The sequence below is a fragment of the Diadema setosum genome, chromosome 22, assembly GCF_964275005.1.
Source record: "Diadema setosum chromosome 22, eeDiaSeto1, whole genome shotgun sequence".
NCBI classification, from domain to species: domain Eukaryota; kingdom Metazoa; phylum Echinodermata; class Echinoidea; order Diadematoida; family Diadematidae; genus Diadema; species Diadema setosum.
The window spans coordinates 30,512,219-30,540,161 of record NC_092706.1 but is presented as its reverse complement, the minus strand read 5'-3'; the positions used below and the strand labels follow the sequence as shown (position 1 = coordinate 30,540,161).

Sequence of the window (27,943 nt, the reverse complement as noted above, 5' to 3'; positions counted from 1 at the left end):
TACTTTATACACACAAAAGTGAAGGTACATGTATTGTAATTACACTCTCACAAGCAAAAAACCCAAAAAACAAAATAATGATACCAATCAAGCTAATTTAAAGTTAAGTACACATTTTAAAATTGCTGACACAAAATATTGGGAAGTCTTCTGGTGAAGTAATTGAAAACTTCATCTTAATCTCTTGCTAAGATTCCTGCAGATAAATACTATCATTCTCATAAACCAGTGACAGCAGAGCACTATAGTTCTTTACTCATCAAAATGCTTGTATTATGATTGTTGTCATAAACGTCTATCAATTTGTCCTCTCGTCTGTAACATGCAGGTTATACAAATTGCAATTCAATACAGAAATAAAATTGTAGCACAACTAACTTTACTGTGACAATAGACAACATGTACAGTTTGACTTCTGTTACTGTCATGTCATAAAACTCAATTTTCCCTTTCTGTCACATCAAGGCCAATGACCCCATTCAGACTAGTTGTCTCCTTGACAACCGCATCAACTTTCTGTGAGCGACGGGATTTGGTCTCCCTCTGTGGCAGTGGAGCGTCCACGTGCCCCTCCACTTCACCATTTGAAATGGCACCATTGACCGGATGAATGTCTCCATTCACTAAATGACCATTTACCATCTTGGGCTCCTCCTCTGCACTCTTCTCATCTCTATTTTTCACCTCCAAACTTTCCTGGTCTCCCTTCTCTGAGCCAAGGTGATTCAACACGATATCCTTGGTATTCCCCTCTTTCTTCTCTTCCTCTTCTTTACTGCTCTCTTTCACCATCACCTGCTTGTCCTGAGATTTTACACTGTCTGACTTATTTTCAGTCTGAGTAACTTTCACCTCAGACACAGCTTCTTCAGACTCTGTCCTCTTACTAGATGTCACACCAGTGTGTGCCTCTGATTCTACACCTTCTTGAATATCTTCTGAATTTCTACTTACAGCATCCGTCTTCTCAGCACCCAGCTCCTCTTGTCTCCGACGGTTTTTGTGTCGCCTGCGTACATTTTTGTTTGACCGTACTGGTTCGATCTGCTCACTACCTGCTGGGACAGGTGACTGTTTCTGTCCTTGGTTTAATTGTGACCCTTGACCTTGGTGTGATACTGGTCTGGGCTTGGACCCCTGCTGTCCTTGCTTGGACCCATGTTGACCTTGAGACCTATCATGCCGGGCCTGGTTTCTACCCTGCTGCTTGCCAGAGGTCTGGGCTGGAGTGTCTTGGTTTACACTTTGAGATTGACCTCTGACATGGCTTTCAGAGGATTCCGGTCTCTTTTTCTGTGGTTTTGACCTGTCAACTCGTTGGCTCTGCTCCTTGGTCTGATTACCATCTGGTTGATTAGCAGCCTTAGGATTTCTTGGTCCTTTGCGACCCTGAATTCAAAGAATCAAGGATGTCAAGATTGTCAATTAAGACATTTCAGGAATCATGCTGCATTCAATAAAAACATGCCATGCTTTATATAATCACTAAAACTGCAATATTCTTTCATAAACCACATTTTAAGGCTGCTTCTAGATCTTTTTGAAAGGTTATATGGACATGTCAGGTTGTTAATCTCTTCTATACTGCTACAACAGAAAAAAAAATAGTGAATCAATTCATTGCTACAATATAGTTGTAGGAAAAAAAATGTTCACATCTCATATTTCACTTCAAAACTTCGCAACACAGAAGCCAACATATTACTCCAGTGTTAATATAATCAGCTGTAACTGGTACTCTCATTTACAAAAAAAAAAATGCCCAATATTCAAGGATGTAAATTTTGAGTTTTTGCAGTATATGGTTTACAGCACATTGTGCTGTTTCAGTTACTCACTGTACAGTACTATACTCTCTGTACTCTTGTTTGTTCCTTAATCAGCTTTATTACACTTCAATAACACACAACAGTAAAAGGCTGACTTTGAGTAAATACTCCACTCAAAAATTAAAACTTTGCCAACACTATGAAAGTTCTTCACTCCTTTCTACAAAGTTCAGGTTACTCAAAACTTGCAGTTGGATACAACATTTGTACATGGTCATGGATAAGTTGATAAAAGAAATCTGACCTGTGTCAAGGATCGCTGCAGTCTGGCAGCCATCTCGGCAACCTCTGCCTTCATGTCTATCTCACCAGTAGGAGAGCGAGGTGACACAAGCTCATGGCTATCACCCTGTACCATGCTTCGACTAGACAGGGCTCCTGGATCCTCACTTAGTGACGTTGTTCTGGACACAGTGTTGATGCTAGACAGAGATGAGACAGACGGCCTGCGAGTCGTATAGTGATGGTGGACAGGAACAACTTCACCAAACGTCTTGATTTGCTGCATAACAAGAAGAAAAATGAAATCCACATTATCTAGTGGGACAAGCTGAATGCCTCAAAATGTAGGTTCCAATCATGACAGAAGAGGACAAGTTTCTAAAGGATATCTTCTTTATCACTTCAGAGGAATACAAGCACATCATCTTGGGCTATAAAGCTCAGCTAAGCTATTGTAAGAATAATACATGCAATCAACTACTCATACAAAATTTCCTACATACATTTGATTTTGTTTTAATCGTCAGGTACATTTCTCATTGCTGGTAGTCCACTTGAAATATATGACATGTTCTCCTCATCACCTGTACTAACTTTGCCAATCAGAATGCAATGCTCTGAATCAACCTTCCTACAATGAACCTGGATTTTGTATGTAGACTTTTTTTTTAACCACTTACGTATGTAATGAGCAAAGACATATATTGTATATGTATACACATAAATAAATTTACATAATTAAATATCTTTGTATACAGAACCTAAACACGAAATGACTTTGAATTTTAAACATCACTTCCGAAGTAAGCTTCCCTCTTGGACTGAAGTTTAACGTGGCTGACTGATTTTGCCTTAAGTATGCAAACTTTATTTGTTTTTTTCTAAAGATATAAATGTGACCTTGCATCACAAAACAAAAACAAAGTCGAACCCCTTGATTTTACATAGAGACTCCAAAAAGGTGAAACAAGTCAACCAAGTTAATGTTGAGTTTTTCATATTTTCTGAAAGAGGTATTCTTCTTCTACATTATTTCTTAAGCTTGGGGTCATAAATTAATTGGAGAGCGTGTTTTCAGCAGTTTTTCAAGAACCCTTTTTTTGTAGAGTAGTGCGATTAGGGAAGTCTTTAGAGGTGCCATTTCATTTCTCTAAAATCCTTCGCACATCCTTCACGTTCAACACTAATAACTTTTGAAAAGATAGTGCTGCTGCCTTGAAAGTTGGCATTAATCATGGACATAATGTGTTAACAGAACATGCTCAATTTCAGCTTTATCTGATAATCCCTTTAATTGTTGTTGATATGGTGGTTTACATCCTGTTTTTGTTTTTCGTTTTTTGTCCCATTCATTGCACAGCTAGCATGGCTTGATGAAGATTAAGGGTTTGAATAGACCCTTTATTTCACAGCCTCTTTTCTCGGTTCACACTTTTCCAGAGTGTACTTTCTTTCCAAAATGTAGATAGGTTAGGGAAGGTCATTTTAATTGAGTTATGCATCATTTTTAAGCTTAGAATCTGCTCTTTCAATATCTGCCCTTAACTAAAAATCCATGTCTGGCGACTTTTTGTTGGTCTTGTGATGCAGGGTCACAAATGATATTGAAAGATGAATACAAACCTCAATCAACTGATCTGGGTTCCACGTATACCTCAAGGTTTTTCCTATCTCCTCATCAACTTTACGGTCAGACACAAATTGCTGTTCACAGACATAAAAGTGCAGAGAGTGGAAATTATAAAGTTAGACATGGAAAACAATAATTCAATCTCATGCATTAAACTATTGTCATGAAAGGCAGAAATTACCCCCATTAATATCATTCCCATCTGCAACATCAGATACACACTCAATTCAGTAAGTATATACGGACACAAATCATGCTACCCACAGACCGTAACAACAACAAACCAAAAACACACATTTGGCTGAAAAGTTCTTAGCATTTTCTTATTTGCTGACCTCTTCTCTTGTTTTCATCAGCTTCTATTTGGGAATATACAGTGTATGTTCATCATATAGGGAGGTAAAAGAGAATGCCAAAAGCAATTTTCTCTTGCTTGTGTCTGGATATCCACCTGTGCCAACTCACCAGGAAATCCTTATAGCTAACATACTGCAGTCAACTATTAAATACATAACACTTCTTACAATCAATGATATATTGCTAAGAAGACAAATGAAAATATGAACAGGCACCACTTTTGGTGTAAGCTCTTATTACACATTTATTCTAGAAAGCAACACGATTGTACCACGGAACTCCAGGTAACATTTTCCAAACACTGATTAGACACAATGTTCATATCAACTGTGCTAAAAAAAGGGGAAGGGGTAAATCAAACGGAAGAATGGTAGCAGTTTCAACAAAATGGAAGCGAAGTTAAATTAACCCTAACTAGGCTGGGGGGGGGGGGGGGGGGCCTCCGAGGCCCCCCCCCCCCTCGATGTTCCGCGCGATATATCGCTAACGCGAAAAGCTATTGCCGCGACGTTTCATGACTTTTTTCTTTCATAACACTTTCATAACACTTCTTACAATCAATGATATATTGCCAAGAATCAATGATATATTGCCAAGAAGACAAATGAAAATATGAACAGGCACCACTTTTGGTGTAAGCTCTTATTACACATTTATTCTGGAAAGCTACACGATTGTACCACGGAACTCCAGGTAGCATTTTCCAAACACTGATTAGACACAATGTTCCTATCAACTGTGCTAAAAAAGGGGGAAGGGGTAAATCAAACGGAAGAATGGTAGCAGTTTCAACAAAATGGAAGCGAAGTTAAAGCAGAAATTTAGAGAATCTAGAAATATGACAAGTTTGATATCTACGGAAAGCTAAGAAGCTAGTTAACAAAACTGGATATCTTTTAGACGATGTAACTTTACCCCCAAACTGTTTTTGAGATTGAAAAAACACCCAATTTCCATGACCACGTAGCTCCGTTCGCTACAAGAAACATCGGATTTGAGCGACGTCACCTAATGTGTATGAGCTGATTTGCCGTAGGGCTATATGAGTCCCGCTCTGGCAAAACCCGAAACTTCTCGGCAAATGTGATTTCGCGCTACAGCCGGAAAAAGGTCAAAAAATGACCTACCTCAGAGATCAAATTGACATTTTGGTATCACGTTGTAGGGAAATTTTCTAGTTTCTGATTGATATCAACAACATTTCGAAATACAACCTACAAAATGTGGAATTTTGAAGAGAAAAGTGGGATGTCAATCTCAAATGTTGGCCAAAAATCTTACGTCTAAAGACCAAATCGCCTTCACTTACGGCGAAAATGACTGTTCTTTTGGCGATCGTGTCTTAGATATTCTGCGTTGCACCCTGACACATTTGGTACCTACAGAAAGCTCCACCTCTGCTTATTCCAAATATGGTTATGGCATGTCATGCTACTCACTTTCATTCATAAATTCGTCTGAAACATGCGTAAATTTATGCAAATCGTCTCCCAGACGCGTAAACAGCCTTGTTGCTTACCAAGACACGTGATCGAAATACGTGTTCACGATTGGTCAACTGCGCCGAGGACCCCCTTGTTTACAAGCAACCTACGTGTTATACTATGGGGATCGGTGCAGCAGCGGTGCATGCTTGCATGCAACACGTGTATCGTGACTGCTGCTCAGCACGGAAATGTTGCAGTTTCCCGCTTTGTTAGACTGTTTTTTTAGCAAGTTGAGGTAGAAATTAGAATTTAAACCAACACACAAGAGAACAAGAAGGTCACATTTATCTAACAAACCTTCATCATGCCATTTCGAAGAAGAATCAAGCTGAAATCACAGCATCAAGGAATACCTCTTCACTGCCGATTCTGCTGGTTCTGTTGTGCGTACACCTGATCATGGCAATCGCGAATCTTGAGCTGATTACGGTAGGTTTTGTGCTTTTCAAACAACTAACATATGACACTTACACCAGATCCTGATGAGTTGGTTCAGGTTTCTATACCATTAGACATTAACATATGACACTAACACCAGATCCTGATGAGTTGGTTCAGGTTTCTATACCGCTAGACACAAACATATGACACTAACGCCAGATCTTGATGAGTCGGTACAAGTTTCTATACCTTAATCTCTGCTCTGAGTTCCATCAGCTGGTCTTCAGACATGGCTGCTGCTCGTAGAGTCTTCTTGTCCAACTCTCTGGCCTGCTCCTCCCTTCCTTCAAGCATCTCTGTTGTCTCTTGCTGCACAGAAATAACCCACAATTCCACATAATAAAAACAACAGTCATCAAATTTTCCAGAATATCTCTCATTCATTAGCTTTCAGGGTTGTTTCTCGAAAGTTTCACAATACCTTTTCTCTATCACATGTCTTATAAGCAGTCATCTTGTCCATAGTGTATTACAAGCTCTAGCGTGTCTTGCTTAATTCTGTTCAATCTCACTCAAGAGGACTTTGATTGGTCCTTACTGAGCCTAGCCCTGGAGCACCAGTCACATTGCAAGTTGCAATGTGCGCCACCTGTAACAATTTTACTAAAAAATGCATGAAATGGCCTTCAAATAGTATTCTGTAGTAACATGCTGCAGTAATATTCTAAGTAGCCTGCATAATGAAACATATTCAAGCTGTAAGATGTTGATGAGATACACTTTAGGAATATGTGACTGGTGCTCCAGGGTTAGGTTCCATTAAATCTGCTGAAAAATTTCAAAATATCTTCATCTTTGGTATGACATTTCTATTGATAAAATGAAGACTCAACAAGGAAAAGTAGAAATTATGCGGTGCGTAATATATGTCCCCGCCGGAAGTAGCATTTTGTAGCAAAATGTACAATATAGGTCAAAAATCAAGGTCAAAGGTCAAAGAAGTCAAAGGTCAAAATTCTGTGTAGAAGTTTTAAAGCCCTCACCTAGTGCCATCACATAAAGCAAACGGAATCGAAATCAGGTTAGAAATGGCGAAGGAGTAGCATTTTGTAGCAAAATGTACAATACAGGTCAGAAATCAAGGTCAAAGAAGTCAAAGGTCAAAATTCTGTGTACAAGTTTTGGAGCCCTCACCTAGTGCCATCACATAAAGCAAACGGAATCGAAATCGGGTTAGAAATGGCGAAGGAGTAGCATTTTGTAGCCAATGTACAATATAGGTCAAAAATCAAGGTCAAAGGTCAAAGAAGTCAAAGGTCAAAATTCTGTAGAAGTTTTGAAGCCCTCATCTAGTGTCATCACATAAAGCAAACGGAATCGAAATCAGGGTAGAAATGGCGAAGGAGTAGCATTTTGTAGCAAAATGTACAATATACGTCAAAAATCAAGGTCAAAGGTCAAAGAAGTCAAAGGTCAAAATTCTGTGTAGAAGTTTTGAAGCCCTCACCTAGTGCCATCACATAAAGCAAACGGATTTGAAATCGGGTTAGAAATGGCTAAGGAGTAGCATTTTGTAGCAAAATGTACAATATAGGTAAAAAATCAAGGTCAAAGGTCAAAGAAGTCAAAGGTCAAAATTCTGTGTAGAAGTTTTGAAGCCCTCACCTAGTGCCATCACATAAAGCAAATGGAATCGAAATCGGGTTAGAAATGGCGAAGGAGTAGCATTTTGTAGCAAAATGTACAATATAGGTCAAAGGTCAAGGTCAAAGGTCACAACTGAAATTCTGTGTAGAAGTTTCAAAGCTCCCATGTAGTGCTATCATATAAAGCAAACAGAGTCAAAATTGGCTCATAAATGACAGAGAAGTAGCAAATTGAACATTTTGATCACACACGGATGCACACGCATACATACACACACACACACGGACACACACACACACACACACGTACAGAGCCCGTTTCATAGTCCCCTGCTCGACCTCGTTCGGCGGGGACAAAAAATCAGATGTGAATAATGTCTGAACCTGTATTAGCTTTTCTCCCCAAAAGAAGTCTCTAGTCCAAAGGAAAGGATCACTCAAACCTTTGTATGCAGCAGTGAAAAAAATGGAAAAAAGATGGGTTAACATCCTCACCTTCACAGCAAGAAAGCTGTTTGTGACATCAAGCTGCCTCTCTGTTAAAAAGCGGGAGATCTCATCAAAAGACTTTGCTATACTCTTCTCTGACTGCTCCAGCTTCTCCTTCAGCAAGTTTTTATGCCGTGTTAAGGCTGCTGATGTTCTGTGCAGGTCTTTAGATGATTTTTCTAGTACTGCGCCTGTGTTACAAGACATTGCAAATTACAAAAGGTCTCATTTTCATCTAAAATATTGTGCAATGTCTACACAGAACAGTAAAGAATCAAAGTTACTTGCATAGATTTGATGTTTGTTTCATCTTAATTGATATGATGCTAAGCTTTCAAGATAAAATGTAGATTTTTGACACAACAGTTTGCACACTTACCAATGAAAAATTAAAAAGAGAACAATTATGACAGCATAGTACAAAAACTGAAATACCCTAAAACAAAGCATAAAAACATAAAGGCATATTTAGCCATGTATAATTATATTTCATCTCAGCCTTCGACCTTGGTAAAATAATACTGCACTTCGGCTAATTATGCATTGGTTGAGCATATGATCTAATACAGTGCATTCAAAACCATGTACCATTTATATAATAATGCTCTAAGCGATGTAACAATGACTTTGTACGATTGTTGAACATAATGGAATCAATGTTACACATGCATATTATTCACACTAACAAATGGTGCATTTTTCGTATTTTGGATGAAAAGCAAACACATCGAAAGAAACACATCAGTTAGTAGCTTTGGAGCAGGCTTACTAGTTTCTTACCTAGTTTCTTAGCTTTGACAGTGTCATGTACATGAAGCAGAGTGACATCAGCTGGGACATGACGTTTGTCTGCTTGATGAGAAGAGTTTAACCTTTCCTCAGAGGTCACCTGAAACTTGCCCCTTGAACCTTGGTTTCTTTCATCATTTCTTGCAGCTAGTGGATGAAGGGGCAACAGAAGGTATTGAGCTATATCAACATTCCACAAGTATCTTATTTCAGGAAAATTACAATATATGCTTTGTGTATTGAAATTTGTGTATGTCAACTGCTATGTTATTCAAATTCTTAATCCCTGATTACTTTGTTCTTTGATGCAGTCACATCACAGAAATGTCAAACCACTCACTCAGTGAAAGTATAAAAAGGCTCAGTTCACAATTTGTGATAAAATACACCCATCTTTCCTCCCTTCAAAGCACTGTGTGCTGTATTAAAAAAAAAAAAAAAAAAAAAAAAAAAAAAATCACCCTAAATCTAAATACATGTACATGTTCAAGTACTTTATACATCATGTTTAGTGAGTCTTATTTCTCACGAATCTGGACTGTGCAACAATTTCGTGATCATGGAGTACCGTACTGGATGGAGAAATGTACAAGTGCATGTCACATTTATGCAGGGATCAGAGTGAATATTTTCATGTGTTTTCAAGTTAACAAATAGCACCTGACTAACGAAACTGACGAAAATATAAACTATGAAATATTTGGTGTATTCAGTAATGAAGGATGTCCTTTGGCAAAAGTGGAATGTGTAAAATACTGATTCTGTCTCTTACATGATTCTGACTGTGCCTGGTTGGTGCTAGTGCTAGGCTGGTGTTTGCCATCCCCAACCCTGTCTTCTCTGGGGTAAGATTTACTACGATTGTGATCCTCTCTCCTGCCCTGTGGGTACTGTCTTGGCTGGGACTGTTGTGGTCTGTCCCGGGAATACTGAGGTCTCTCGCGGGACTGTTGTGGTTTATCTCGGGACTGTTGCGGTCTGTCTCGTGATTGTTGTGGTCTATCTCGGGACTGTTGTGGTCTGTCCCGGAACTGCTGGGGCCTGTCCCGGAACTGTTGGGGTTTGTCCCTGCCTGATTTGTTAAAATGGTTGTCAGAGGGCGTGGCATTGCCATGGCTACCAACTTGAGACACTGAACCTGTTGAGGTAAAATGGGGAAAAAAATAATGAATAATAATAAATTCAATAATGAGAGAGAGAGAAAAAAAGGAGGCAAGGAGAAAAAAGGAGAAAAAGGAGCAGAGATCACAGACAACAAGACACAGATTGACAATCAGTATGATGAGCAGTACAAATGAGATGCATTCATCTAGAAAACAAAAGAAAAGCAAACTGAATTGAATGAATTGTTCTTTTACACCTTTCAAAAGATCTAAGGAGGTGAGGGGCACTTAAATGAGCCTGGTGTTTTAATGTACCTTTCTGTTCAACATCAATCTTTTATAAGTATTATTCTTCCACAGAGCTTTATTACACAACTACATGTATTTGTTTCTCAAGGAACCTACCATTCCCTGAATTCAGAAGAAGCCTGATGCACCTTGAAAATCAAGGCAGGGTTTCAAAGTGTCCATCTGCTATAGTTGAGGACGGATTCCAACTTTAATATCAATATCACAAGTTAGTTATCATTTTGGAAGATAACTGCCTGCTGCATAAATCTTTGGACATCAGAAAACTATTACTGGCCAAAAGAATCTTCCTATCTAAGAGTAATAAAGTTTTCTTTCTTTCTGATTTGTACATAGGCCTATTGATACTTCATGAAACCCTCCACAATAATGACAAGGACACATTTGTATGGCTTCTTCTTGACCACACTTTGTATGAGTGGAGAAGATCTCTCCCCAATATAGGTCATACAAAATAATATGTGCAATTTGCAAGGAGTCACTACATGATCATGCTTCAATCTTGCAGCATTCAACTTTATTATGGTGCATGGTTCAAGAGAATAAACACTCCTCTGTGATATCCTGAGAAAAATTCCGAAGAGACAAATCTTAAAAAGGCTGAAAACACTACACATCCTTACTATCTTCTCTCACAGATTTGCCTCATTGACACCCAGGACAACATTAAAATCAACTAGAATTATCACTGAAGGTGATTAATACCCCCGCCCCTAGTGTTGCTTTATAGTATGTGATGTCATGAGGGCAATGACGTTAATACCAAGTTTGTGCACTTGTCGAACTGGAAACAGAATAATTTTAGTTTACTGTACAATTACAGAGTTGACACTGAGTTCCACAAGGTTTGGGTAAAAAGTGTGGTTACCATGGCAATGCATTGTCTGATACAAACACAAGGGACATTTTGCATAACTACACTTAAAGACCATCATACACACCAAATTTGACCTTCATAGCTGGAATGGTTTATTTTGATACAAAAATGAGTGGTTACCATGGAAAAACATTTCCTCAAACTAACACATTGGTGTCTTGCAAAACTACACATCTAGATCATGATACATATTAAATTTGACTTTTATTTCTTGAATGATGGAAAAGTTATTCAATCTGCAAGGTTTTGGTAAAATTGTGGTTACCATGGCAACGGTTTGTGTGACAAACACAAAAATTATGTGTTCCACATCTATACCTCAGGGCCATAATGCCTACCAAATTTGGTTTCAATTGCTTGAAAACTGTGGAAGAAGTTCACTCCACAGGATTTTAAAAAAAATGTGGTTACCATGGCAACGCATTGTCCGATACAAATACAAAGGACATTTTGCAAAACTACACTTAAAGGGAAGATAAACCCCAAGAACAATGTGGATTGAGTGAAAGCAGCAACATTAGTAGAACACATCAGTGAAAGTTTGAAGAAAATCGGACAATCGATGCAAAAGTTATGAATTTTTAAAGTTTTGGTGTTGGAACCGCTGGATGAGGAGACTACTAGAGGTTATGACGTATGAGTGGACTACAATATCAAGAAAATATAAAGAAAATACTACAAAAATCCATTTTTCATGAAAATTACAAATTCCATCAACTTGATATTGACATATGTTAAGGGTAGCAATTATTTCCCCTGCTTTCTGAAAGCGGTTGGTCCACTGCTCTTTCATAATTCTAGAAAAGTGAATTTTTGTTGAATATCCTATATATTTTCTTTGTATTGTTGTCCACTCATACGTCATATCCTCTAGTAGTCTCCTCATCCAGCGGTTCCAACACCAAAACTTTAAAAATTCATAACTTTTGCATCGATTGTCCGATTTTTCTCAAACTTTCACTGATGTGTTCTACTAATGTTGCTGCTTTCACTCAATCCACATTGCTCTTTGGGTTTACCTTCCCTTTAAAGAGCATCGTACACACCAAATTTCACCTTCATAGATTAAATGGTTCAATTTGATACAAAAATGAGTGGTTAACATGGCAACACATTTTTCTTATATGAACACATTGGTGTCTTGCATAACTACACCTCCCGATCATCATACATACTAAATTTGACCTTAACTGCTTGAATGATGTGGAATTCACTCAATCCACAAGGTTTTGGTAAAATTATGGTTACCATGGCAACGCTTTGTCCGACAAACACAAAAATTATGTGTTCCACATCTATACCTCAAGGCCATAACGCCTAGCAAATTTGATTTCAATTGCTTCAAAACTGTGGAAGTTGTTCACTCCACAAGATTTCGAAGAAAACATGCGGTTACCATGGCAATGCTTTGTCAAGTACAAACACAGAGAGTGTCTTTCATAACTACACCTATAGATCATCACAGATACCAATTTTGAAATTGATTGCTTAGATACTATGGAAGTTATTCAATCCACAAGGTTTTGGTAAAATTACGGTTACCATGGCAACGCATTGTCCGACAAACACAAAAAACCATGTCTTGCACATCTATACCTCAATATCATCATTTGGGCTATTCCATAGGTTGGTGGACATGAACTTGAAATTTCAAAATCAATATTTTTCCGAATTGTTTATCATTTTTAGTCCTCCATACATACTAGTTTCAGGGAACAAAAAAATGAAAAGTTTATTTTTATGTTTTCTTTGAAAAAATTTGGTTGAAAGTTGTGTCTTCCATTCTGTGCCAAAATGCAAGAAAAATAGTGAAAAATCAAACATGGCTTATTGTCATTTCATTATTGCAATATCATACCACTTTATTCATTTCTGAATTTCAGAAGAGCCAAATTACCTATAATACACAACAGCTTTTCAAGTAAATTTGTAGTACTTATTCAACGACGAATATTGTTACCCACTGTAGTGATGTAACGTGAGTAACCAAAAAAAACTGACTTTGTTTTCTGAGAGAAAAATTCTTCACACTAGATTGGTGGGATTTGAAATTCTCTTCCTTCAAACAATCTTGGACAAGGTAATGACTACCAAAATCAAAACAAAAAACTAATTTTTGTAAAAATGAGGAAGAAAAACTGTAACGTGAGTAACCCTGTAACATGAGTAACCACCATGTAACGTGGGTAACCACCATGTAACGTGGGTAACCAGTAAAAATTGTGAATTTGGGTAACATTCTCTATGAGATGTCAAGTTTTAAGTCTCATGGTGAATTGTGAAGTTATTTTGGGTTAATTAAAAGCAAAATGAGGGTACATCTCTTTGAGATGTGAGTATTTTCTCACCCAAATACCAAAGTTCCTGATCCAAAGAACCTGCTCCTTGTCTAATCCTGATGTGATGTGATTGGCTATTGTAATAAACCGGTGTATATTGTGCACAGTCTGAGGTTGAGACTGTCTTCATTACTTCCACTCTTGCTCTCACCCTCTCTACTTTCAGCCCTATTTCTCTCTCCTCTCTGATAACAGTAACTCGCTGTTCTTCCAATGCAACACTATTTATCTTCTTTCTCTTTATCTGATGTAAGACCACACGTGGTTAGACTGGATGCATTCCTTGCTGACCACGACCCCTTCCCACTGGATACACTGTATAAAAGAAAGTAACAGCCAGCAGTGATAGCCACTGCTTTTTTGACTCTCATTTGGGTAGCCATGCCTCTTACAAATGTGCAGAAGCAACGCCGCTTCAGAGCAAAACTCAAAGCTACAGGACAATATGAGGAATATAAACAGCAGCACAGAGAGGAGGTTCGGAAATCTAGAGCTGCAAGGAAAGCCGCTGAAACAAATCTTCCAAAAGCTGTGAGAGAACGTGTGGCAGAGGAAAGAAGGGAATCAACCAGAAAGCGGGTTGCAGAATGGAGGAAACGCAACAAGGAAAAGAAAGAACAGGCTCTACTCAAGAACAGAAAAAAAGATCACCGTTTAGGAGTGCTCTCAGGCCTATGCAAAGGCTACAGCTCGGGCTAGGAGAATGCTTCCTCAAACACAAAAAAGGAGAAAGGCAGTATGCCGTAATCTCTACGATACTGAATGTGATGCATCAACACCCACATCTTCCAAAGGAAGACGGAATAAAAGCTATGATTCTCTGCGCCTCAACCAAGAAACCGTAGATCTTGTTCACAATTCTTATGAGCGTGATGACATCAGTCGACAAGCTCAAGGAAGGAGAGATGTCATCACTGTCAGAGAGGGCCAAGGAAAAAAGATAAAAATACAAGCTAGGCACCTGACATCATCAATTTGGGAAACGCATGCTCTTTTCTTCAAGGAGTACCCAGATGTGAAAGTGGGAAAAAGCAAGTTTGCTGAACTTCGCCCCAAGCATGTCCAACTTTCCAGCAAGCTTCCCCAAAATGTTTGCTTATGCAAATATCACGAGAACTTCATCATGGCAATTAACGCTCTTCACAAAGCATCATCATCATGTCCCCCATACTCCCATGAGCTACCAGAAAGATTCTTGTGTAGTGAACCTACACGAGCATGCTGGATGAATGAGTGCAATTCATGTATAAGGATGGTGCTGGATTCAGAAGAATCATGAACTATGACACTGCTGATGCCCAGTGGTATGTTTGGAAAACTGCAGAAGACAACCGACTGATGAAAGCTGTTGAGGAGGGCACCACACATGACCTAGTCGATTACATCTGCAGTTTGGTGCCCTAGTTTCTTGAACATACATACATAAAGCGTCACCAGGCATCTGAGTACCAGATATGCAAGGAAAGAGCAACCAGCAATGCTGATCCTGATGAAGTCCTCATTCAGATTGATTTCAGTGAAAATTACACCTGTGTCGCTCAAGATGAGATCCAGAGTGCCCACTGGAATCAAAGGCAAGTTAGCCTTTTTACAGTGGCAGTGTGGCATTCTGGGTCTCAGCATTCCTACGTCATCACATCAGACAATCTTGCCCAAGGAAAGGAAACTGTGATTGCTTATCTCGACAAGATGCTGGATGGCTTACCAGATCATGTAAAGAAAGTGTCCCTCTGATCAGATGGCCCAGCATCACAGTTCAAGAACAGATACATTGCAGCATCACTGAACACATTGCAATGCAAGCATAAACCTTGAGATCCAGTGGAACTTTTTTGCCACATCCAAGGGACCAGTGGACGGGATTGGTGGATCTGTGAAACATCATGTGTGGGGAAAAGTAAGGGCCAGAAAAGCAATTGTGAGCGATGCTGTTACATTTGTTGCTGCAGTGAAGGACATGAAGGGTGTAACAGCAGCAGTCCTTACCCAAGCTGAGATCAAGGCAAGAAATGCATCTCTTCATCTTGATGTCATATTTGAAGCCGCACGGCCCATACCAAGAATCGCAAGCATGCATTGTATCCAGTTGTCAAAAGCAGGGGAGATCCTAACATTCCTGATTTCTGCGGATGCAGGTAGTCGAGCTCAACCAGAGTCAGAGGAGGCACAGGAAAACCCTTCTATTGGAGACTGGTATGCAGTGGAATATGACGGAAGAATGTATCCTGGAGAAGTCATTGCTGTTGGCCAAGAGAATGACTATCAAGTGTCTGTTATGGAGCAAGCTGGGAAGTACTGGAAATGGCCCCACCCACGTGATGTCATCTTTTACTTGAGAGAGAAGATGTCAAAGAAACTAGATGCACCAGCTATTGCTAATAATCGCGGACACTTTAGATTTACAGACATCTACAGTACAGTCAAAATGCAGGTTGAAATAACACGGAGTATATCAAGGAGAGCTCAATGTGAACATTTGATTCGGATTTTGTGTCTATGTATTGTGTAGCCTATCTGAACTGTATATTCTAATTACCTTTGTCTTACTTATTGCTAGTTCTTTCATTGATGCTGAGGCAAGAAATTGAACATGTCTCTCTTACATTTTTCGATTTGCGGAGCCCAAGCCCGATCTCCTGCAGTTAAGTTAATACAAAACATTATATATTGTCCAATAAGAAAAAAGAGAGGGGAAACTTATTGAGAATGTTACCTTTGAGTATAAGCTGGTCCCTAGAATCTTAAATACATTATTACAGAAACAGAAACTTGAATCCTACACACATTATTGAACTTTTGGTGAAATTTATGTTGTTGACCATACATGGACAAAATGTAACGTGAGTAACCGTAATGTCAGTAACCACTTTTTCTGCACCCCTAGTAGAAACCATGTGTTCCTTATTTTTTATACCATATACAAAATTTGTCTCACTAATATGCTTCTTTGAAATGAGTATACTCAACTTCCATGAAAGCTTGGTATGAGGACACTTTTCACTTTTGTCGACTTCTCATTTTATGCATGTCCAAATCATGTAACGTGAGTAACCGACACATTTTAAAGATATGCCAGGAGCATAATGAAATTTCCCAAGTTTTGTTTTTATACAAAGTATAGTCAGACTGTGTACTTTGTTGTGGTAAAAAATTGTTTGGTTGACAGTTCATATCTATAATAAGGGAGCTATAGCTCCAAGAATGAGTCAAGGTGTCTCCAAATGTAACGTGAGTAACCGTGGAATAGCCCATTTACCCTAAGTTTCATTTAAATTGCTTCAAAACTGTAGAAGGAGTTCGCTACGCAAGATTTTGCAACAGACCGACCGACCACCTGAACGCCCGACCGACCGCCAGACCGACCGCCGACCGACCACCCGACCGACCGCCCCACCAACATCACGGTGATTCCTATATACCCCCTTCACACTACATGTGGCGGGGGTATAAAAAATAGTGGTGATCAAGCTATGGTGGGTAATTATACAAATAGTGAATGGTCACGAGTGCAATGGTACAAGATTTCGCACGAGGTGAAAGACAGAGGCGCTCAAATCCGACTTGAATAGTGCGCCTCATCTTTCACCGAATGCGAAATCTGGTTCCACTGCACGAGTAAAGACCATACACTATTTGTTTTATACAACACCTCGAACGTCAACAGATTTGGTACTCACAGATTCTTGAATTTAGCACAGAAATGGCAACCATTTTCCGTGAAAGACGAATGAGTAGCCTCACGGTCGCAGTCACTGTATAACACTACATGTGTACGTACGTACATGAGTATGCGAAACGAAGTTGTTTACAAAAATGAGTGACAAAAGTACGCGCATGTAAGCGCGCTTGTAATTGTTGAGTGCACGCGGCACACGTTTGTTTATTGTGACATTAGAGCGCGTGCAATAGAACATTTTGGTCAAACCATAATTGCACGGCTGAGACAGCCAGTTTGTGCGTGCAATAGAACGGTTCCCTAAATGTCACGTGATGGGCAAACGACCAATCGGATAGCTACATTCTAAATAGGTATGCACTAATTGATCTTTGAAAGAGAGCTTGCAAGCTAGAGTGTCATGCTATAACAAAGGAACTTCATCTTATTTTCTTTGGTCATCATCTGGCCTATGAAAACTTTTTGGAATACAGGTAATGTTTCACACACAACTGGCAAAAAATAAAACTAAAATACACTGGCTTTGGAGTTGACTTGATCATGAAGCCATGATGGTCTTGTTAAAGTTTCAAGCAGACAGAAAGTTAATCACATTCTATCAAGCTTTAAAATGCGTCTTACAACATCAGCAAAGTAAAGGAAAAAGTTGGGAAAGAGTGAAAAGAAGATATGATACTGTCTAGGGCATTTCAGTTGTTGTCACCTGCATTGCTTGAACTTGAGCCAGTCCCAACCTCCCCTGCATCACTCCCCTTCTCCTGGAGGGGTACACTTGGGGGTAGGGATCCCTGGGGTGGGGCAGCCTGGCTGTCAGCTCCTTCCCCTGTCTGCTGAGCTCTCCTCTTCTTCTTGTTCCTCCTGCTGGCAGACTGGAGGGAAGATTAAGTACACTTGAGCCTTTATCAAACTCATCATGGTCAACTGTGATAAAACTTCACCTCACTCCAGGCCAACCAATGGAATGATAAGTGGAAACAATGGATCTGAGCTATGAAAAATGGGTGCATGATTAATGTATCTTAATTACTTCAGCTGTCTATTCAAAAAGCACTTCATTGTTAAGCAATATTGCCTCTGAGGTAAAAGAGCATTTAGACAGGATTGCTATGTGAAGACCAGTTTTATGACAAATTAACCCTTCACTCTCACAGCTTGCAGACAGGTAAACTCAGTACCCGTACCCTCACTCACAGTCTGTAGACAGAATAAACTCAGTACTCACTTCACTACCTTCACCACACCTAATCAGACACACCAAAAAAATAAAAAATGCTTCCATCTGCATTGTAAAACTGTAATTCATTTTTACTCTGTGAAATGGCTTCAGCATTGAAACTACATACACTAAAAGACAATGATCACAATGCCATCACACAAGGATACACCTTCATCATGAATACCATGGTATAACTTTTATTCCAGGTGTGAACCATGCAAAAACACACTGTATGCATACTTATACACCAAGCCCAACACCACATGACATCTCCCCTTATTACTATGAATCTTTACAATAAAGGAAATGACAGATGAGCAACATTACTGCTGCACACATCCCATTGATATGCCACTGATTATCACTATGTGCAAAAAGAACATGGTCCTTCATACATCTTGATGAGAGCCCATTGATCTTGATCACTGATCAATAATTGATCTTCATAGCATATTCTGGGCCAGGTAACATGGAAATTAATTGAATGGTTTTCATTACATCTTGATAAAGAAATGCATTTACCTACAGACAACCTGAGAAAAATAATGTCCCAGGCATCATTCAGGGCAGGAGGGCAGAGGCATAAAAAGTACACATGACACCAACAAGTGATGCTATCCTTGAGACAGGTTGTAGCCGCAATGACCCTGACTTTCAGGACAGGTTTGGAGTGATCTCTGAATATCTGGTAGCTAAACTTATCACAGGAAGCAGACTGCAGACACTACCTTGGTTGGGAATCTACACACTAAAATATCATTTAAAATATCATTTTCACTTGAACTGTCAACTCCTATCCACTTCTTCTCTGCCAGAAAACCAGGCCAACTTTGAAGGTGTATACTGAGGTCAAGGTTACCCCTCATCTCTGCATTAACAAGCTTCCTGTAAACAGCAATCAGCTATACAGGTACATTGTACAGTATACTCCCATGCTACATACTCTACATAGTATCTGATAGTTTGCATTCCTGAATTGATATACAGACATAAAGGTTATTTCTTTGCTCACCTGTTGTACAAGTAAGTTTCACTAAGTGTTTTAGGCAACAACAACAACAACAACAACAACAACAACAACAACAAAAAGCACCACACTTTACTGTGATGGCAATTGTCCATCTTTTGGACCTGATCAATCAAGTTAGTGTAGATCTGAATATATGATCCACAATCCAATGCAACATAAAGATATCAATTTAAAATACAGGGCTCTGTATCATTCAACACAATTTAAGAAGAGTCCAAAGAGCATAGAGAATCACATTGTACAAAAACATTAATTCACAAACATGCATACAACCCAAACAAACACACACACACACACACACACACACACACACAAACAAACACACAAACACAACACAGAGTTAAACTTACAGGATACCTCATGTACATCGGAAAAAAACAAATATACATCGACAGCAGTATAGGTACCATGCACTGAGATCCTCTGGTTATAGTTGAAATTACCAATGCCAAGGTGACAGAACAGTAATGTATTCTCAATCACAGAGGAATTCATGATTTCACTAGAAGCTCAAAAAAGTGTATGATAAAATATGTATTTTACCATAAAATCAACATGTTTCTACTTACAATAACTGTTCCTCTACAATTGTAGTTTTTGTTGTTAATTGCAGCTGTACCACAATCAGAAGATGTGATTGGGCATAGGGGTCTATGAGGCCGACACTGATAGCACTTTACACACACATGATGAATACACCATGAACATGACGTCACTGTATGGCACATTTTTTTCAATCAGCATTTTGTCTTTAACATAGCAATGTTATGTTCAGCTAAAAGGTGCTATGTAGATCAATCAGCAAATAGGATTTCATTGATGAAGGATATGATAGCAAATACAGCATTGAGGAGATCACCATGCTTTCCTACCTTTCCTTTCTTCCCAAGGGACTGCCATTCATTCAGCACTGTTTTGGCTCCATCTGTAAGACATATGACAATATTCAAATCATCCAGGACTTTATTCCTCCCATTTCAAGAGCTCATTTCATTAAAAAAAAACAAAAACAAAACAAAAAACAAAACAAAAAAAAAACTGAACAACTATGATTCTTTGGTAGGATTAAATGCGGAAAATCACCTAGAATATATGCAAAGCTATTTCACTGAAAACATGTACAATGTACGGCTCATTGTTTTTATACCAGTGCATAATTGAAAGGCTCTGTTAAACAATGTTTCCAAATTGAAAACAAAACAAAACAAAATAAATCTGAACTGCATGGTCATACATACCTCCAGAATCAAAATATTGTGTGAATATGAAGCTATGAAATGACTGGGTTGAAATAAACACCAAAGGCTTTGTAAAAAAAAAAAAAAAAAAAAAATGACACTGAAAAGCTGTGAGTGATCAGACACACTGTTAGGTACCATTGTACACACTGTACACACTATTACACTTGTAAGTATTCAATATTGCCTAGAGAAAAATCATGTTTACAAATATGTAAGAATGAACCATAAACTGTTACCTAGCATTATACAATGTAGCATTTGTGCATGTAAATCTCTCAATTCTAACAGCATGATTCTCCAAACTTTTGTTGGGTTTTACTGAAATCGATGATCATACAAGACAGCAACAAAGTTCAGCACATTTCTGAAAATGATCCACCAAAATTTTTAGCAGTGTCTTTCAGCAAAATCCTCAGCATGAACTTTGAATGCAAACAATATGAAATTCCCAAACATGCATACAACGTGGAGTAGTAACTAAATAACCTGAAAGGTTAAAAGTCTATTGTGATAGTTCTCTGGAAAATAATCCATTATAAAACAGTGCTGGGTGTTACACACGTAGAGGTGCCTATATTGAAGAATATTTACCAATTAAATTAAAAAAAAAAAATGATTTGGTGGAAGCCACCATTATAAAAAATAATTTTCTAAACATGAAAAAGGCAATATAAAGGCAAGAGTGACTTCACAGAACTGCCCACACACACCATATTGATTCTGATACTGTACAAAACATGATATTTTAGCGGCATGAAAAAGGCCAACGGCCTTTTTCATGGCATGAAATTTTCGCAAAGTGCCTTTGGCATTCAATGCATAGGGTAGACATGAGCCTTAGCATGCATTTTAATTTTGCGAATCTTGGCTCTTGCAAAATTTGTGAAGTTAAAATGCATGCGAACATTCCTCATTTTACAGCACAATATACATACATACTTCATGTACATGTATTGTATCACGTGTATCACATACTGTATTTAATGCACAGTGAACACTGTGTACTTGTATAAACTGAACATTGTACACTAGATAGTTTGTGACCCGCTACAAGAAAAGGATCCTAAAAGTCGCTGACGGGTGAGCCGAGAAAATCAAATTTGAAGTCAGATCAACAAAATCTGTCAAAACGTTCGGATTTCTGTTTTTACATAATTTTGTAGTCTAATACAATCTTCTATCATCTGCCGAAATTTCGAAGCTAAATGATCAAAGGAAAGGCCAGAAAATAACATTTTTTCTGGGCCATGCTTGGCTCGCCCGTCAGCGACTTTAGGATCCTTTTGCTGTAGCTGGTCACGTTTAATAGCCAGTTTTTATCAACATGCAGTTGACTCACAAATCCAATACAGTGCTCACCTGTTAAAACATTAACCGCTTTAGCGTGAACCCCGCTTTAAAGTACAATGAAACTTGATGTACCAGTAACAAATTTTGTACACGTTATCAGGACAATTTCTGGCTGAAACACCTCCATTGCCCTTTGTTAATGTCTCAAAATAATAAGTAAATCCTTTGCATAATTTCAAGGATTGCATTTCCTTACCAGAAGGATTATTTTCGAACCTATTCCCGATACATCATGTCGATGGTACATGTACACTGTAGCTCAAAACATTTGCCATTAGGCATACGCAGTAGGAAGTACAATGTAGTGCAGGCGGTCACCTCGAGAGTCGTCAGCTTTATCTCCTGACGAAGAGTTACTGTACAAGCTGAAATTTTCGCGGTCGTTTTATTTTCCCGAATTTCACAAATCGCCTTGGAACCGGGAAAATAACAACACACGAAAATAACAACGCGCCAATAGCGAAGTTCAGTTAGACCCTCGCAACCGCGAAATTAACAACATGCGAAAATGTCCTCCAAGTAGCAATTCGCGAAAATAACTGTACGCGAAAATTTCAGCTCTTACAGTATCTTCCCCATGTGTGGCCCATTCTCTCCCTGTTCGTGCACAGTAGCCCCTAAAGATGCATGTGTGTACACGTGTGTTTGTGGCAGACAGCGTAAGAAGAAGGCATGACAATGAGAAACTTATGTGTTTGTCGCAAACGTGCAGTCAGTGTCATCGCATAATGTACATGATATTAACATCTTAAAGTCAGCAATGCTGCCTCTTTTTCAGCAAACCGGTAGTTAGAGTCTTTATCATGACCTGAAAATGTACTGTAAAGTCTAAAAAGGGTTAGTTTGTTCATCAAATGAAAGGTTTGTTCCAAGGATGTATTTGCACAGTACGAGACTGTTATCTTTTTTTATTGCCATTTTGAGTCTGCGTGTTGTTGCGTGTGTGTACTTGTTGCTGTAGTTATCAGTAGGTATAATAACTGTGCATGATTTAGTGTAATGCCGACATATTGGGCTTCATGTTGTGTGGTTTGCACAGGCCAACACCAGCCACTGCTTAGGCGGGAGCACCGCTTAAAGGACAAGTTCACCTTCATAAACACAAGGATTGAGAGAATGCAGCAATATTAGTAGAACACATCAGTGAAAGTTTGAGGAAAATTGGACAATCCGTTCAAAAGTGATGAATTTTTAAAATTTTTGTGTTGGAACCGCTGGATGAAGAGACTTCTAAGGCTCGTGATGTCATGAGTACAACAGTATAAAGAAAATGTAAAGAAAATTCAACATATTTTCACTTTTTTCGCATAATAAAAGAGCACTTGACTTGCCTCTTTCTAAAGGCAATGGGAATAATATTACCCATAACATGTCAGTAACAAGTCAAGGATATGTGTACTTTTTTCAAAAGATGAAATTTCGTGAAATTCTCTTTATATTTTCCTTATATTGTTGTACGCATGTGACATCATACACTGCAGTAGTCTTCTCATCCAGCGGTGACTGCACAAAAACTTCAAATATTCATAACTTTTGAACGGATTGTCCGATTTTCCTCAAACTTTCATTGATGTGTTCTACTAATGTTGCTACATTCTCTCCATCCTTATGTTAATGAAGGTGAACTTGTCCTTTAAACAGGAGAAAAACTTGTCACCTGACCTCTCCCAATTATCTAAGTGGTGAGCACTGTACCATATTGACTTTTAAATTACATGTACACTTGGAAAAAAAAAAAAAAAAAAAGATCTACAGCATATCAAACCATTCAAAATAGAACAGGTGTCTTAACGATATCACCATTAACACTGTTTGAAGATGTATAGTATGCAACTTGCACCCCACATAATATACACACCATGTAAAGAGAGTGCTCCAGGAATGTTCCTGAACCTCTCTGAATTCTGTATGAACAGACAATTGGGCCCTGGAGTGTTCTATAGGCCGCGTTCATGCGAATTTTGTAGCCAGAATCACAAACATGAATCATGATTCAAAACGGCGTTTCAAATCACGGTCTCAGCGGAAGAGCGTTCATGCGGGCTTTCGCAACGCTGATTCTGGCTCAGCTCATCCTTTGCCATTGCGCAGCGCACTGCGCAGTTTGACCTTGTCTCTGCAACTCGAGCCAGACCTCCTTATTCCAACTGTACAGGCCGTTACGTTTTCATTTTGGTGAATACTTTCCGATAAGCTGTGGCATTCAGGCTCTGCCCACAGATCGAGGAACAGATCGAGGAATAATCCTAATTCTTCGTCTCTCCATATTGTTTCCCTTGGTAGACACAGCGCTACAACCATTACTTTTATCAACTCAATCGGAGAGTAATTACATGTATTATTATATTAAACAGTTAACGTTAGATACTTATAGCATAGAATCGGTGTATGGCGTTGATATAAACAAACAAGTGTTAGTACATGTATGGTACCAAAACACACGATTCATAAGACGTACACAAGCGCGCGAACAGAACTTGAAGCTGTGGGATACCCCATGAGACACGCATGCGCACAGCGCACAATTACGTCATAGAATCATGATTGAAATCACGGTTGCGTTCATGCGGTTTCTGGGATCGTGATTCTGGCAGAATCATGATTCAAAACGCCCTTTTTTCCGCGTTTCAGATCGGCGTTTTGAAACGCGTTTAAATGGAAAAATCGCATGAACGCAACGCATCTAAACACGTTTAGCGACTAAACGTGTTTAGAAACGCAATTCTAGTTTCGCATGAACGCAGCCTTATATGCCCCTCTCGTGGTTAGAGTCAGGAGCGCTCATTACTGAAGCACTCTCTAAATTCTGTATAGATGGTCTCTAATGGTCAGAGCGTTCCAGAAGTGGAATTCACATCCAGTGCATACAGTACTTAGCATGTTACTGTTACGTTCCCACGCACACTCGAAGGCAGCCACTTTGGACATGTATGTGCTCTCAGAAGCGGTGATTCTCTGTATGAACAAACTCAAGGAGCATGCAAACGTATGTTCATAATAATAAAGTCAAAGCGTTTCAGGAGCTCAACTTCTACGTAAGCCCAACTTTGTGTATACTGTACATGTACATGGGGCGTTTTCTAGCTCTAAATTTAATGGAGAAAAGGCAAGAATTCTTGGCGTATTCACTGCCTGTCTACTCTCCACTATACTGTACATACTTTCTCTTTGATGAAAACTATGACTTTTTCAAGCATCCTGAATGACTACATGTACTTCATTACAAACATAACATCACAGTGTTATGCAGTGTTACAGTGTTAACATCAAAATGTTTGTCACAGTTTGGTGATTTCATATCAATATGGGCTGTGAAAAGATGTCCTGTCCCTTTTAATACTTTAGTGGAACTCCAATAGCCAAAGGGACACACCTGTGACTTGATGACAATACAGTACATGTAGCATGTTTGAAATGACAGACACGCTGGATTCATGGCCTTTCTCACTGAAATCAGTGAGTGCCTAGCATAACATTTATACCCAAAATCCAGTACAAGTATGTGTGAAATATGAATTGCCATTGAAGAACTTTGTTTTATGTTTGTTTGTTTTTTGTTTTTGTTTTTTAATCTATACTAGTACCAATGCAGGTACAATGTATTAGAGTCCAATGAAATGAATGCATGTTTACTGTCTTTGCACGTTTTTTGGTGTAACTTGCATAAAGCATGGGTAGAGCCGAATGTACATAATCATCACACTCTCCATAGTCATGCAAAAACTTGCCACACATGCTCTGTCCATAGCCGCATTTACACCTACCAACAGCGCGATTTTTAAAATCGCGATATATTTTGGTTCCACCATTTACACTTGCGCAAAAGCTTCACGAAACATCACGATTTTTTGGTCGGTAGTGCGCATGTGTAATTTACCTCTCTTCAACACAGTAGACAAGTGAAAGCGCAGGCTATTCGTTTTCATTGCAGTGCAGTCTATTTTACCAGTACATGTACTTACAGCAAGCTAGCTGGTTGGAATGTTGAGCCAGGGCTTTTTATCAGTCCGATGCACACATAAATTTGTGTTTCTCGAGAGTAAACTTAAAGGTACGGTAAAACTATATAGCTTGCTATATTACATGTAGATCACATACGTAGCAGGTGTGTAAAACTTCAGCTTAATATGGGATAGTTGATGAAAGTAGCATTCAGGAGGATCATGAAATTTCGCCGATATGACGAAAGTGAGAAGTGGGCTCGTTTTTTATGACTGGTATTTCATCAGGCGACAGCAAGAACTCACCAGTGTTTTATCGACACTTGTTACATACTCCTGTATTCCACAAAGTCAACGTATACCGAGAGCAGTATGGGCACTCCCAAAATCAATGCATTTCTGGGAGAACATTATTTTGTTAAGTCGTTGTGGGGTGATGATACGTGGTTGGAGAACTTCAGGTTTGTTACTAGTTTTCATAATTAAGTTTCATCACGGAGGTGAGAGACCACGAGCCAAGGATCGGCCGTTTACCTGTACAGCATGTACTGTACCCTGTACTCTGGCCAGCGGCCGACGTACTCTACTTGTTCCAAAGAGGGATCAGGAGCGCGTGTAAACTCCCGGTGCAATCCGATACCGAAAGTCACGTGATGAAAAATCACGATATTTCTCCAGCTTGGGTTTACACTCGCTAAACTTCACCTCACACATCGCGATGTTTCAAAAAATCGCACTCTGGCTGGCGATTTTTCTGGCGATGTTTCGAGGGCGTTTGGGTGTAGTTGCTTAGCAACTTGCACCCAAATGCCACAATTTTAGAAAAATCACGATTTTTCCAAGCAAGTGTAAATGGGCCTCATGCCTGTTGTATCTAGAGGACAATTATAAATACTGTACAGTTTGATTATGCGCTGTTCCAGTGATAGTGTTTTGCTGCAGTGAACACTGTCTGTAACTTTTGATTTTCTTATGATTCTGCTTTATTCTTGTTTTTACTGAAGATTCTTCACTAGCATCCGTATCTCATCTCTCTAATTGCCAGTAGCAAGTTGGGGTAATTGGATTGAACATGTCAGAGATTTGTCTGTAGGTCAAACTTTATTTTGCTGATCATAGGCATTTACCATAAACACTTTACCCGAGTACTCTAGAGACTACGTTCTTCAACAGGCCAATATTCTCATATTAGGCCCGTTCACACACAAGGGAAAAAGTGCGATTTAAAAATCGATTTTCTTATCGCGATCAAAATTTCGAAATTTTTTCCAGTGTGGACTGAAAAATCTCACTAATTACCGCGATCCTTATCGCGATCCAACTCGCACTATTAGTGCGATTTTTCAAAATAATCGCGATTATTTTGCCAAGCGTCGTGTGTGTGAGCGCGATCGAGATTCGGAAATCGGTATTTTCAGTCCCATCGTTCGTAGCGCGTGCGAAACTCTATTGGGACTGCGGGGTCAGTCTTCGGTCATGCAAGATTCGCGCATGCGCAGTCTGGCCACTGATCGTTCTTTCCTTGCTGCGAAGTGCGATTTTTCCCTGTGTATGAACGTTCGAAAAAAAAATCGAAATTTGGATTGCGATTGAAATTTAGATTTTCGTTGTTTGTGAACGGGCCTATTGACTCCAGTACATTGATTAAATTGTAAAAGCCAAGAGTCTGTCAGCAAAACTTGAAACTTATGGTGGCTTTAAGATGGAAGTTCAGTGTATAAAAAGTCTTTTACTACATCTATGAAACTGTCTCAATACAAAAAGTGAATGTACATGCAGGCATCCAGTGTCCATACACTGTTTATTTCCATATTTTCATTTCAATTGTCGTTGTGAGGTTAACTCAACTCTTATCTCATCTGCTTAACAAATACATCATGTGCATGCAATTTTGATGAACTTTCCATTCCAATACTGAGCTAGCACTTTATTGCTGGTGACTGGTAATGCGATTAACCCACAAATCAAGCCCTTGTAAAGATCAAGAGCAATTATCTCTGACTAGATTGAACAAACAAACAGAACAATAGC

General features: G+C 39.0%; 1 protein-coding gene across 2 annotated transcripts in view; it reads right to left on the bottom strand.

The window, feature by feature from the left end:
• Nucleotides 1–269: 269 nt before the first annotated feature.
• LOC140245339 (uncharacterized) overlaps nt 270–27,943 on the bottom strand; it is a 56,165-nt gene continuing 28,491 nt past the window's right edge. For both annotated transcript variants that reach the window (XM_072324919.1, XM_072324918.1), the window contains exons 4-12: nt 20,253–20,305; nt 17,838–18,003; nt 9,603–9,968; nt 8,822–8,977; nt 8,048–8,232; nt 6,156–6,275; nt 3,675–3,755; nt 2,074–2,331; nt 270–1,389 (exon numbers count right to left, since the gene is read on the bottom strand). In XM_072324919.1, coding sequence (XP_072181020.1) covers nt 439–1,389; nt 2,074–2,331; nt 3,675–3,755; nt 6,156–6,275; nt 8,048–8,232; nt 8,822–8,977; nt 9,603–9,968; nt 17,838–18,003; nt 20,253–20,305 — 2,336 coding nt within the window. In that variant the 3' untranslated portion in view covers nt 270–438. The remainder of the gene's footprint in view (nt 1,390–2,073; nt 2,332–3,674; nt 3,756–6,155; nt 6,276–8,047; nt 8,233–8,821; nt 8,978–9,602; nt 9,969–17,837; nt 18,004–20,252; nt 20,306–27,943) is intronic.